Source organism: Bolinopsis microptera, chromosome 8 (genome assembly GCF_026151205.1).
Source record: "Bolinopsis microptera isolate Bmic1 chromosome 8, MBARI_Bmic_1.0, whole genome shotgun sequence".
Lineage (NCBI taxonomy): Eukaryota > Metazoa > Ctenophora > Tentaculata > Lobata > Bolinopsidae > Bolinopsis > Bolinopsis microptera.
In genome coordinates this window covers 253,901-268,516 of record NC_087079.1, presented here as the reverse complement: position 1 = coordinate 268,516, position 14,616 = coordinate 253,901, and the positions used below count along the sequence as shown (strand labels likewise).

At 37.9% G+C, this 14,616-nt stretch overlaps 1 protein-coding gene, 1 long non-coding RNA gene and 1 pseudogene across 3 annotated transcripts in view; 2 read left to right on the top strand and 1 right to left on the bottom strand.

Moving 5' to 3' along the window:
* LOC134819942 (porphobilinogen deaminase-like) overlaps positions 1-7,709 on the top strand; it is a 102,579-nt gene extending 94,870 nt beyond the window's left edge. Inside the window, exons 2-4 of one of the 2 annotated variants that reach the window (XM_063830099.1) lie at positions 1,520-1,580; positions 4,429-4,529; positions 5,857-7,709. In XM_063830099.1, the coding sequence (XP_063686169.1) occupies positions 1,531-1,580; positions 4,429-4,529; positions 5,857-7,091 (1,386 nt within the window). In that variant the 5' untranslated portion in view covers positions 1,520-1,530 and the 3' untranslated portion in view covers positions 7,092-7,709. The remainder of the gene's footprint in view (positions 1-1,519; positions 1,581-4,428; positions 4,530-5,856) is intronic. The other variant, XM_063830100.1, reaches the window with a different exon arrangement.
* A 499-nt stretch (positions 7,710-8,208) lies between these two features.
* On the bottom strand, positions 8,209-9,112 carry LOC134819991 (uncharacterized). Its single transcript, XR_010160836.1, has 2 exons — positions 9,001-9,112; positions 8,209-8,537 (listed from the first exon to the last, which is right to left on the bottom strand). It is a non-coding gene; the product is annotated as an uncharacterized LOC134819991 (long non-coding RNA).
* Positions 9,113-13,490: 4,378 nt separating this feature from the next.
* LOC134820288 (5S ribosomal RNA) lies at positions 13,491-13,610 on the top strand (annotated as a pseudogene).
* Positions 13,611-14,616: the final 1,006 nt, after the last annotated feature.

The following is a 14,616-nucleotide window of genomic DNA, read 5'->3' as shown; positions in this document are numbered from 1 at the left end:
CTCTAAGAAATTAGTGTCTTCACTATTGTTCTGCCTCACTCGCCTCGCCACACCATAGGGTATGTTTTTGAGAACATGGCTCCTATGACATGAGGTGGGGATGAGATAGCAGTGGGTGTCACTGGGCTTAGAGTAAAGTTTGGTATGAATAACATCGCCAACAGCATAGACATAGGTGTCTAAAAACTCAACACCATCCTTAGAGTAGTCGTAAGTAAACACAAGGTCCGGATGGATACTATTGAGCCATTCCATAAATTGTAGAAGCTCCTCAACAGTACCAGGCCAGGCCATGTATATATCGTCACGCAACCTACCCCAGAATGCTGGTCTGTGTGGCGGGCCATGTTATATATATATCGTCTCGCTTTATATATAGTAAGATAAGCGATTAACGTTACTTAAGTGACTAAATTTCAATCTGTCGAGGGATTGCGATCCAGCTTGACAAGTTATTTATTTGCCAGGATTCGCAACTCTTTTGTTTAGTTATCAGATGTCGTTAGTAGTAATAGTCAATGCATTATCAACTTTCTGATAATAATGATAAAGAACTTTCTGACAATATTTTCAGAAGAAATATTTGTCTAGTACGTATGTTTGTCCTAATTTAAAAAAGTAATTCTATGAGCATGTCGATTTTATATCATTGTACGCAGTGATACCAAGTTGAAGTACACAAATCTGATATAAAGAAATAAGAATACTGGCCGATGTTGCAAAAACTGCAAATAAAACCACGTGAGAAAATAGTCTATATAATAGTCTGGACACGTTCTTCAGCTATAATTAATGATGAATAATAACTTAACTATGAAAATAAAGCCTGTTAATTCCGTGCCTACAAAATACCACGACCAGATTATAATATCAGCTGTAGGACCAGCTATTTTAGATTATAATATGCCGGGGTTATGTGTGTTACATTACGTATTACGCTAAAATAGTATAAGTTAATCGATGTATTTCCCTAAACTATATAACCTTGTGTGTGTGGGCAATGCCTCAACTTTAACACATGATGCTTACATCTTGTATATTTTACCAGAATCTATTTCTGTAACCCATTGCAGCTATTTGCTGGGGTGGTGTGCGCTTTGGGAGGGGTAAATAGTTGTGTACTAAATCTTTTATCTTCCAAGTTTGTCAGTGACAATGAAAAGTAAAGCTGGTACTTTACCTTATAGCGTCCTATTGTTAGGGCTGACCTTTATCCTTTATAACACTTTAACACTATATTGTCAAGTTTTAAACCGGGGAATATTGTTTGTTTAGTCTATCTAACAAGTCAATGATACGTGGTGTTGGGTAACTTGTCATATCATTCTCATAATATTATACTCGTACTGTATAGATGCACTGAATTTGAAGTCTAATTGAGTTATTTCGCGTGTGACGTTGTGATTTGATTATTGATGATCATTAAATCGTCACAGTACAGTGTCAGTAGCTCTCTGACATATTTTCTTGTAATTTGATTGTTTTTTGGTTGAATTTTTCTAACATTTATCTCTATTTTAGCTCTCACTGATGACGGAAGATCGTTCATCCACTAGCAGCACTATTAATGTCGGGTCTAGGTGAGCTCATTTAGTTATTTAGTTAATTAGTTAATTAATTAATTAATCAATCAGCAGATTTATTATATTTTATACACTGTTTTTATACGATAATTATGTGTTATGAGCTTATGTACCGGAGATCAGTTCTTTATAAAGGTTTCCCTTCCTACTGTATTGTTAATGTGACTAGATGGGCCAGAATTCAGGAAATTTGAGCCACTGTACTTGTTCTCACAAATCCACACCGTGGGTAATGTCTTGATTTCCTTTATTTAACCACTGATGTTGGCCACATGTATAATTTGATTTGTGGATAGGCAGGCGGTCTTATCGTTGTAAATGTGAACAGTACACGATGATGGGTTTAATTGTCTGTATAATGCACTGTGTGGAGGTGTGTACAATGTACAATGTACTATGTATAATAGTAGCTGTACGTGTGGTACGTGTGGTTCTACACAATGACGTAGTGTCAACTGTAGTCTACATGCTATAGTTAAGATCGGGAACCGGAAGGTAGCACTTATTACACTCAATAAACATTGTGTACAAACATTGTGTACAATGTACGCTAGTTTAGTTTAGTTTAGAAATTGTCTCCAAAATTAGCTTCTACTATATAATAGCAAATCTTAATAAATATTTAGGGTTAAATCGCTAAATTATCGGTTTTTGATCTTTTAATAATAATACTGCTGAATACCTCTCGTAAAACAAAGTATATGTTAAGATTATTATGTTTGGTATGTTTGGTATGTTATGACAACAAATTCTTACAAATTCTGACAACTTTTCGGGGTGTTTCCTGAGACTATGGACAACACATTCCTAGACAAAGAGAAACCTTTGGTACAAACTTATTCCCAGATGGTCCCATAAATTTAAATTTTTGCCTCAACTATGTTCCGAAAGCGAAAACTAAGTCTGAGAATTTCTTAAAAGTAAGTTATAAATACTTATCGGTTAGCATGTCTACATAACACGGTGCCTTTGTTAATGCTATTTTTAAAATTTTGATTCGAAAAAATTACATATGTAACAATAAATTAAATCAAGTGATGCAATTGGCAGAGCACAATCATAAATCATGAGCAATAAATCTCATTTATCCCTCGCGCTCGTAGCATTAAATTATAGGCCCCTCCCTGAGGCACTTTATGTATAGCTATTGTGTAAAAATGACACTTGCTTAAGCTCTCCCAAACCCCCTCCGGCCTCCCCCACCCTAAGTTGGCGTAATATGAACAATCCCTAACTAAACGTGAGACTGATTACATCACATAGAAGCTTACCACACGATTTATAAACCCAGTCAATATCACTTCTAGTAATGAATTAACTCATTAATCTAAAGATCGCACTCTACGTATCAGTTGAACAGTCCAGTATATTATCTATGTGTTTAATGTTTATACTACATAGCGTATGATTGTGATAATAACTGCGACCATACAGAGCCATGTTATTATAACACAGACTATCCCAACCTTACGTAATATCCTCCACACCGGAACTCTATATATATACAGTGATATAACTAACAGTGTGTCACATGTTATTGATGATAACTAGCATTTATTTATAGTATAATCGTGTATCCCTCACCCCAAAGAGCCGTACTACAGAGAGCCGTACTACTACTCTAGTATATTGTATTGCAGTACTACTATTAGTTAGTACCGTAAAGCAATCAGACCTGTGTGCCTTCTAAGGAATAATTCCCGAACCTTCTACAACTTCACTTCTACACTCACAGCCTCTGAGCCTCAACATTCAACAAGCTTTACACTCCCAGCACTTCTCCCAGTCACAATAAGTTCGCACAATTATCTCTTTATAAACCTTGTGTTCTGGCTAGAATTTTCCCGGAAAGAAAAAGAAAAATCTCGAAAAACTAACTGACCGCAACTGAATAGCCATTAGTAAGCATCATAGTTAAAACACTACACAATCAGAGCGTTTAACTGAGTGTGTATAATGTTAATACTTATATTGCTCAGTGGTCAGTGGTACATGGTTGACAGTAGTTGCTGGGAATATGCTAGTTATAAGTAGTGTTAATAATAGATATACTTCAGTACTGCGACTACAGTACTGTGACAAGTGAACTGTGAAGGGTGGACTGAAGTTAAGACAGTATTGTCAGACCGTGTTTTAATATTTAGTCTTGGGACACAACCCTCCATTCTCCAGTACACTCTCTTAATCATACTCAGTATTCGCCTTATAAATTTTAAAATTGTGACATCTTTTGTGAGTCATGGCTATTAAAAACCCGGTTGCTCTAGAACTGCGCTTTTAAACTTTTAATACTAAAATGTAACATGATTACCGTAATTATAATTGGATATCAAGAAGTTGGAACCATTATTGATCGCAAATTTTTCTTAATTTCGTCAAATGTCACTTAATATTAGTCGAAAATAACATCTAGAGTAATTTAAAACATCTGGAGATGACTAAGAACTGATTTTGACGACTTATGATAATCGCCGCTCGGTTTACATCTCGTCTAATTAGTCAAAATTAGTCGTATTTAGCCCCCTCTCATATAGAAATAACTTTTAATTGATCAGATCGTGGGATCTCTTTGAACATTCCAGCAAAATGTCGAATATATTATACCAAAATTATTATACTAACGGCATCTTACACTAACCATCTAAACGTGACAGCCACGGTGTTTAACGTGTAGAAACAATAATTGTTCTGGTAAATTCTGTAATTGAAATAGAAATTCTGAATATATAAATTCTGTAATTCTATAATATGGAAAAGTCTGTAACTGTCATCCTAGTTAATTCTGTAATTCATATGGTAAATTCTAAAATTGTGTAATTGTTATTTTAACAGTAAACGATTGCAGGTGTAGTGAGTTGGCTCTGTGCCAAACAAACCTTGTCATACAGAGGCTAAAAGAACAGGATCCTCAGCTTAACTTCAACGTTATCAAGATGACTACCAAAGGTTAGTCTTGTTTTATTTTAAAATGAAACATAAATTATTTTATTTATTTAGATTTTTAGTGGTCACCCGATTTCTCACAGCGCACACATTTTCTCATACAATTACTTCTAGCCAGCCAATATATATTGGATATTACATAATATTACATAATATTACTACTGATTGATAAGCACGTCTAAAAAACAGTGCGAGTAATTATAACCGTGTCGTGTAATTGCTCCCAAATTGTACTGCGTGTTAAATTTGAGAATGACTAACGTGACCTGTGTTTTAATGTTGTGTCACGTGTCACGTGCTAGGAATTCGTGGTACCATGGAGATCACCTTCTATTTTGTTCTTTTACTCTACTTAAATTCAGCTAAATCAATGTTATCTAATTTTGATTCAAATATAGAATTAGCGTGTCCATGTACATATTGTGTATCAATCAATAAATTAAAAAGGTGTGACAAATGTGACGTGTTTGTGAATTGTAATAAAAATGCAAGTGTAATGCTGTAATGCATTTGAATTTGTTATCTAATCCCACGGCAACATTTTTGCTTTTGAATTACAAATTGCACGCGAAGACTACTATGACTAAACTTTAGAGTTTCGCGAAAGTAATGCTTTTGAATTTTTCTGCTTTCACTTTAAAATAAGGAATGTCAACCACACGTAATCTTTTAGAATATCCAAGATTAAAAGCTAATCTCGTTACCAGCTTATTAGATTGTCAGAAAAAGGTAAAAATTACAATCGCATATTTATATGCGATTATGTTATCTAAACTATTAGTTTATAAACTAATAGTTTAGATAACATTCCTAGATAACCCTGGATAACCTTGTAGTCTTGTACTGATTACCTACTTTCCTACCTTGAACTTACACTACCAGTTAGTTGTATGGGGTGTTATTGAAATACGTTAGTTGGTACTCGTACTGAATTTTGACGTGAATTTAAGTTAAGAACTTCCGTACACTTTCCTGGGCTGTAGTTCGACACGAACTGAAGGGTTTGAAATACAGTTCGTGGCATCATGCCAAGATGCTCCTTTATCAACATTATATAAATCTACTTCCCTCAATCATTCTGAGAAATTGTTTCCTGTATAGCCTATAGGGTCCGAAGATATATAGGGAACCACATTACATTTCACTTTTCCAAGGATCTTATTCGTTTTCCCAAAATACTAAGTCAATACGAAGACTTTATTTTTCAGCTGAATTCGAATATTGGATATTAACAGGGACTATAAGGTAGTAATACCCTTTAAATAATATGATAATCTCTAAATCGTGTAATGAACATTGAACAGTAATTATAAATAGTTTCATATTTCAGGTGATCAAATTCTGGACAAAGCTCTGAATAAGATTGGCGGTAAAAGTCTCTTCACCAAAGAGTTAGAGATAGCGCTGGACAATGGACAGGTTGATTTTGTTGTGCACAGTTTGAAAGATCTGCCAACAACCCTACCACCGGGACTAACCATCGGCGCGGTGATAAAGCGCCACGATCCCCGGGACTGCGTGGTACTTCACGCAAAGCACCGGGCAGTGACGCGTCTGTCAGCTCTGCCTGCAGGATCAGTGCTAGGAACTAGCTCACTACGTAGGATAGCACAACTCGCCCGCCACTACCCTCACTTGCAATTCGAGAATATTCGAGGTAACCTGAACACCCGGCTGCGTAAACTTGACGATGATAATAAATATGATGGAATAGTGTTAGCCGCAGCAGGGATCGAGCGCTTGGGATGGAAGGACAGGGTTAATGTGTATTTGGAGAAACATGACATGATGTACGCAGTGAGTCAGGGTGCAATGGCTGTCGAGTGCAGAGAAGATGACGTTGAGACAATATCCATGTTATCAAAGATCCACGATCAGCACACTGCACTGCGCGTAACAGCAGAGCGTGTGTTCATGAAGGAGCTGGATGGCGGCTGCAGTGTGCCCCTGGGAACATGGAGTGTGCTAGATAAGAATGAGTTGCATTTGTCGGGTGCAGTATTCAGTATCGACGGTAAAGAGATGTTGTTTAGCGAACGAACTGAGAGAATGCCATCAAACGAGTTCTTGCCTCACCCGCCTGCCCTGTTTCCTACTTCTGATTTCTTCTCACACCACCAGGTTGACATGATACACGGACAAAGACCCAGACTAACATCCGATGTGCTCTCAGTTAAGGGACTGTTGAATAACAACATCATAGTTCACAGGACTGGCATGTGCTGTTCTACTAATGATGTTTCCAAGTACGATTGCGCGGAGCGGTGTGGGTTGCAAATTGCTGCGTCACTCATCCGTAAAGGTGCTAGAGATGTCCTAGATCGGGCTAGAGCAGCTGGGAATGCTGAAAATGTGAATGAAGCTCCAAAGAAATTTGTAGTGGAAAAGAAAAGTATAATAGATTCAACTCCAAGGACCGATGAACATTTAGTCGATTCAACACCAGGGACTAGTAGTGAAGGTATAGTTAGTTTAGAGGATATTGTTCCTGAAGTAACGAACCATAATTTTAATTCATTAGAAGGACCACCGTGTAAAAAATCAAGACAGTCTAGTTCATCATAGATAAACTTCTCGACCGTTTTCAGAATTCAAGGTCTTTTCGCAAATAGGGATTGATGTAGAGTTTCTAAAAATACGCTTTTGTATTTACAATTTAGACAAGTAGTTCATCATTATTTGTCTTGGATTGATAAGTTATTATTTTTACAAGAGTCATTTTGTCTTTTGAATGCGCATTTTACTTTTCATGACCCTATATCTATAATTGCCATTTCCCCAATGCAGGGTGTGCTTTGTGACCCCATATAATTAAAGCATGGCCCTTTAACTTGTACATTTTATCGTTACCCTCTATATTATACTAAATAGCCTGAGCAATTTATTAATTTTTATTCATTAGTGTATAAAGTAAAGTAACTTTTACTAAAGTTTCTTTAAGTTATGAAGTTATGCCTTATGGAAACCCATTACCCGGTTTCTAAGATCCCATTTTAGTTTTTAAAAGGAGTAAGTACTCTTTGCAAGGTGATAGCAAGATTTTATAACATATCCAAAAAATATTCGATGATTGCTGGTTTGAGTGAAGATGGAAATTATCGTATGTTTCTAAATAATCCATTTAAAACTTTTCGGTGAGCATAAAAACTTTTGTTGAAACTTTCTGCTTTTGTATTCTGAAAAGCCCTAGTTTTACTTGTGACCCAAAAAAGTCAAATCTAATAAGAATGTCCAGAGTTGTCTGGATTTTAACGTGTTTGGTTATATATACGTCATACGGTAATTAGATCGGAATTGGATGTTCTAGAATCTTGGAAGCTGCCACGGAAGCAAATGGAACGCGCGAAAACAATCGTCTCAAAGTTATACAAAATACCCTTAACTCCGCGCGCACGTACTCATGCACAGCTGCGCTCATAGTAGACACCAGATTCAAACTCTAAACCAGGATATGATGGCTCATGAAATTTCGCTCACCCAAAAATCATTACGCTGACTTTGGTTTTAGCAGATCATGGATGGTTGGGGTCAGAGTTAAGTAGAGGGTAGGGTTTTTGAACTGTTGGAATACCGTGCTGGAACCACGTTTAAATGCATCGAATTACTTTTAGTTTTAAATCCTCAGGCAAGGTCCTCTCACAAGAAATTAACGACTTTGAAACAACACTTAAAAACGACCACATTATTTTTCGTAACTGTGATTTAAAATGTATACAATTAAGCAAAATTACAATACATAGTCATACTAATACTGACGTATCCCGTTGAAAAAAGTCTTTTAAAATGAAAATTAGGAAAGTTCTGCATAGAATGTTGTTAGGGTGAATCAAACCCATGCTAGAAATATAAACACTACATCTTTGTTCACAATTGACTAATAATGAAACCCCCTAAATTAAATAGAAGACACCAGAAGTTCGTTAAGTGCGGGATCAAGAGATCGAGCAGATATCTTCATATTGATAACTCCGTCAAATACAATCCTGGTTTTTATCAAACATTCCACACCATCTGAGGGAGTATTGTATTAAAGTTGATAAGAAAAGGTAGCGCCTCACAAACACAACTGATAGTCGAAAAGTCGCACAGCAATCAATATAAATACCACAATAATAGCAAGTTGAAATTAAGTTTTTGTAGAAATAGGAATATCGATTAGAGTTTAGACCTTATCAATAGAAATACATGACTGACAGTTAGTACTAATAGTATAAGTGAACATCTGTTCTGAAGAATGTTAACTATCTTTCAATTCTGAGAGACACGAAACAAATACGTCATATGGGGTCGTTCACATATTAAGTAATCACTTTTTGGACAATTTTAAACCACTCTCCGTAATCAGTTTTACACATAGCTATTGTATCAAAATTACACTAGCGTAATCATTTGAGCCCTACCCCTTCGGCTGATTACGTAATATGCGAACGACCGCATATAACAGCAAGATTTTGCACGCGGAACCAAAACACACCTTTATATTGTCCAGCAAGAAGTAAAGTGTGTGCAGTCTTGTCTTCAGGCACTCTGTCACTCCTCTCACAGGGCTGCATACCAAAGAAGTTTACAAGTTGGTCCACCGCTCCTGCGCAAAGTTATTGTCAAAATAATACGTAAATTTAGGACAAACTACAAACCTTTAAGGTTTACAAGGTTTAGGGTTTACAAATATAGATCTATATATTACAGTATAATAACGTTAGATCGGCGTTGCTAAAAAATCCATATACAAAACATTTAAATGTTATTATAAACAAAAAGTTAATAAAACAAATATTTATTTTTACGGCACAATCAAACAATATCAATAATAAATAAATCAGGGAGGTTTGAAGTGGTTTCATGTGCCGTAAGGCCAATGCTTATCCTTTAGGATTTGAGAGTGACTGGTGCTTGAAACCCCCTCAACCATCCTTCGTCAATACAAATATATGTCTATACAATATAGTACAAGAATTGCGCCGCGGTTAGCGGACGCTAGATTTCCATCGCCGTTATAATGTTAATAATAACAAAAATCTACGTCATTTTCCGTATAATAAATCAATTTCTCGATCGTATCATGTTCCACGGCAAATAAAATCAACATCTGGTTTATATAACAATATAAAACGGATTGCTAATTTCGTATAATTAAATCAATCACGGTATAATAAATCAAGCACTCAGAAAAAATCACGTTTAAATAATATCGAGCATCATTATTTGGGGTGGGATGCACGAGTGGGGAGCATCATAAGAAGTGACCATGACAGAGTTGAAATTAAAATCTGGGTGACGGGTCTTAAGTACCTTGATAATTTCACTCAAATAAGATGATTCAGGCACGTCTCTAGCTGGATGGAGACCGCCGGAATAGCGATAAGAAAACTGACCATAGTATGCAACACGTCTATTAGGAAAAGTGCGGTCATATATAACGTCATCGTTCAGTAAAGAAGTCGAAAATGTTTCAAAACAGGAACCATCAAGTGTCTCAAATGGTAATGTACCTGGTTCTGAGTCTGTACTGTTACCATGTGGACGTTGGCTAGGAGGAGTGGAAGGGATCAGCGGAGGACTGCAGCGTGTGTTCGTAGCTCCAGTAGTAGTTGAAGCGAGCGTTTGTCCTTGGGCGATGTCTTTCTGGAGTTCTTCAAACTGCTTTCTTGCGCTTTCCACACGTTTTGTTGAGTCTTCAGTGTGCCTCGTAATCATGTCAGTTAGATTATTGACAGTGTTAAATAAAAGATTCAATAAACCATCTTGTTCTTGGCCAACTAAAAGCTGAAAGTGACCTCTCAGGGCGTCCCGAGCCCCATTAATTTCCTTTTTGCTACTACTACTACTACGGGTTCTACGAGGTAGCTCTAAGCGGACCTACTAGTAGCCGGTTCCAAACCGGCTACTAGCCGGCACTTAGAAAGCGGTCACTAGCCGGCTACTTAGAAAGCGGTCACTAGCCGGCTACTAACCGGCATCATTTTGATTGATTATGTGGTATTTACATTTACGTTGTGCTTTACATTTACAATTTGTTTCAAATAACAAGTTTCAAATAGTAGCCGGTTAGTAGCCGGCTAGTGACCGCTTTTCAAGTGTCGGCTAGTAGCCGGTTTGGAACTAGAAGGTCCGCTTTAGAGCCGGCTAGTGACCGGTTAGTAGCCACTTGGTGGTTACTAGCCGGTTAGTAGCCGGTTAGTAGCCGGCTAGCGACCGCTTTTCGAGTGCCGGCTAGTAGGTCCGCTTAAGAGCCGGCTAGTGACCGGTTAGTAGCCACTTGGTGGTTACTAGCCGGTTAGTAGCCGGTTAGTAGCCGGCTAGTGACCGCTTTCTAAGTGCCGGCTAGTAGCCGGTTTGGAACCGGCTACTAGTAGGTCTGCTTTAGAGCTCGGCTAATAGCCGGCTAGTGACCGGTTAGTAGCCGGTTAGTAGCCACTTGGTGGTTACTAGCCGGTTAGTAGCCGGTTAGTAGCCGGCGAGTGACCGCTTTTCAAGTGCCGGCTAGTAGCCGGTTTAGAACCGGCTACTAATAGGTCTGCTTTAGAGCCGGCTAGTGACCGGTTAGTAGCCGGTTAGTAGCCACTTGGTGGTTACTAGCCGGTTAGTAGCCGGTTAGTAGCCGGCTAGTGACCGCTTTCTAAGTGCCGGCTAGTAGCCGGTTTGGAACCGGCTACTAGTAGGTCTGCTTTAGAGCTCGGCTAATAGCCGGCTAGTGACCGCTTAGTAGCCGGTTAGTAGCCACTTTGTGGTCACTAGCCGGCTAGTAGCCGGTTAGTAGCCGGCTAGTGACCACTTTTCAAGTGCCGGTTAGTAGCCGGTTGTTAATGTGAAGTTGAGGAGCTGTTATTACAAAAGTGGCTACTAGCCGGCTAGTAGCCGGCTAGTAGCCGGTGTTCATATGGTACTGTGCAGGGACGTTGCATAGACGTTGCATAGACGTTGCATAGACGTTGCATAGACTGACCGTGCAGGGAGTGTGCATAGAGTGTTCATTGTGCAGGGACGTTGCATAGACGTTGCATAGACGGTTCTTTTGTTGTTGCACGGACGTTGCATAGACGTTGCATAGACTGTCAGGTGGTAAACGACCAACTTCCCGCGTTGTTCTCTATACAATATATTATATGTAGTGCTAGAATTAAAATAGTTCAGACTCTTGGGACAAAATTACTGAGGTAAACGACCAAGTTGCCAACAACGCCCAACGGGTTCTTAAAGTACGATACCACACATTACCGAGCGTACTAAATCACTCTACAGTCGATCTTCGAGATTGTTCTAAAAGGGCCCCCGACTGTTGAAACCAACTTCAATCGATGCATTTTCGGACGCTGATTCCGAATCACCCCCCATGACATAGGGTTAAAATGCTCCCCTGACGAGATATAGGCGAAAAACTGTCTCGATCACGTGATATGACCGTATAAGGAAGTTAGTCTAATTTCTCGTTAGGGTTAGGGTTTCAGCATATGCTTTTGTTAAGGATTGGGTTAGGGTTAGGGTTGGGATCAGATAAGAGGGTTAGGGTTTCGAATAGTCGTTCAAGACCAGCTAGAGAACGGGTTGAAAAAGTCACGTGACAGTCGAGTGTAGAGTGATTAATTATCATCCACACATTACACAATATTAAGTATTTCTGGCTGCAACAATTCGATCACATTTACAATGGTATTACTTTCAATGCCTTGCAGTTGCATGTGGAGTATTCGTATTTTCAGTAGCTATCAGTTTTACATGGTACCGTTCCAAACTACCGGGTTTGTTCCAAAGTTAATTTAATGTTTTTTGCGGAATAAAACGTAGTGCTACTTATTACGTAGTTACGTTTCATAAACCATAATAGTTGTATAGCATAAAAGTTTCTGCGAAGTTTTATAAATATTATAAAGGAGCAGACACGTTTTTATTACATTTTTCGGTTATCATGCCATGTTTTGAATTGCAATCGACGTTTTTATGCGAGTGTGCTAAATCACTGTACAATGTACAATGTACAATATACAATGTACAATGCAATGTACACGATCGAACTTTGAGATGTTTCTAATATAAAATTAAGGGCCCTCGACAGTTGAAACCAACTTGAATCCTTTTGTTTGCAGTTTGTGTTCGTTTTACTTAGCTTCTATTAGTATTTAGCCTACGTATATAACAACCCTGGCGCGTGGGGACACGTTTTTGCTAGTAGTTGGCTACATTATTTTACGGGTATCGAATCTCGCGACTTCAACGAAGTCCTGGGGACACGTTTTCAATAGTTGATAATATTTTCAGCCCCTATCGTTTTAAGCATCGTTAGGGCTTTCCCAGAAACTAACTCTCATCATCCTAGGATAATCGTGTGTCGCACAGCATCTCTTTCAGTAACGAGAGTAGTCGCATGCAGTCCAGAATGACGTGTACGTTTCGGTCACCTGTGGAAAAAGGAAGTGAGATATCAAAAATCTGAGAAAAACCCGTTGGATAAAAGCCTTTCAGGTAGGTGCTAGTCAAGATTTCATCTCTTTAGACCTTAAGGTGGCTTCTAACACCTCGTAAAAAGTTTTCAAAAGTAAAATTAACTCGCGACTATAAAAAAACAACAAAAACGTGTCCCCAATTTGCTTTTTTGAGCGCGCCGAGATCACAGATCAGCGCACCCAGCTGATCTAGCTACTATGAACAGACACACAACAATATCAGTCACATTTTTGATGGTGATTAATACTTTAATAACATTCCACAACAAGGCAACCATTAACTATGTAGTGTGTACCGTGTGCAGTGTGAAGTATAATATAGAGTTGGCATGAAGTTAACAGTTTACTTATCACGAAGTTTAATTAGAAGATAAGGAAAATATTGTATTGTTATCTGTCAAAGGAATTTAATGTATTCTAACAACTTGTTCTTATAATAACTAATCAATGAACCACATACAGGGTTGGTGTGAGTGTAAGAATTTGTGTGAGAAGATATAGAGAAGCAAAATTCAACATCACTGTACACGGCCATACTCGGCTGAATACACCCCATCTCGTTCGATCTGGGAAGGTAAGCAACTGCAGGCCGGGTTAGTACTTGGATGGGTGACCGCCTGGAAATTCCGGGGTGCCGTATCCTTTTGTTATATTTTTGAAGAATTGCTTTACTGAACAGAAGAATTGTTGTATGGCTTTTACAGAATTGCAGTGATTATTAAGAATGTCATTGTATCCTAAGCAATATAGTCTATGTTCAAACGGAAGGAAATATTTCCAAATGTCAGAATAACATTGCTTAGAATAGTACAGCTACTAAGTTTTGTCTGAAAAGGGCTTTTTTGTTTCATTCTAAGATCTATCTTAAACATTCTGCTTAAAATTAACTAGAATGTATTCTTAAGTTAACTTGAAGAGTACTGCAAGGTATCCTGGAGTTACCTTGAAGAGTACTACAAGATATCCTGAAGTTAACTTGAAGAGTAGGTACCACAATTAGGTATCCTGAAGTTAACTTGAATAGTACTGCAAGGTATCCTGGAGTTAACTTTAAGAGTACTGCAAGGTATCTTGAAATTAATTTGAAGAGTACTACAAGGTATCCTGAAGTTAACTTGAAGATTACTGCAAGATATCCTGAAGTTAACTTGAAGAGTACTACAAGGTATCCTGGAGTTACCTTGAAGAGTACTACAAGATATTCTGAAGTTAACTTGAAGAGTTCTACAAGGTATCCTGAAGTTAACTTGAAGAGTACTACAAGGTATCCTGAAGTTAACTTTAAAGAGAACTACAAGTTAGCTTCAAATTATCCTTTATATACTTAATTAAACCTATAACAACCTCTATGTTGTTGTTGTTGTGGTAGCCTGCAGGCAAACTTGAATCAAATTAAGATAAAGCTGATCTGGTCCTAAAGTTAACTGACAGAAAGCATGAAGTTGACCTAAAGTTAGATATTTGTCGTCTTCCAATTATATCGGTCCCGATATATTTGATATTTTATCGCCTCTCGGATTTGCAGTACTTGCAAGTTAACTTAAGAATACATTTTAGTTAATTTTAGGATACCTTGTACTTTGTAGAACTCTTCAAGATAATTCCAGGATACCTTGTAGTACTCTTCAAGTTAACTTCAGGATACATTG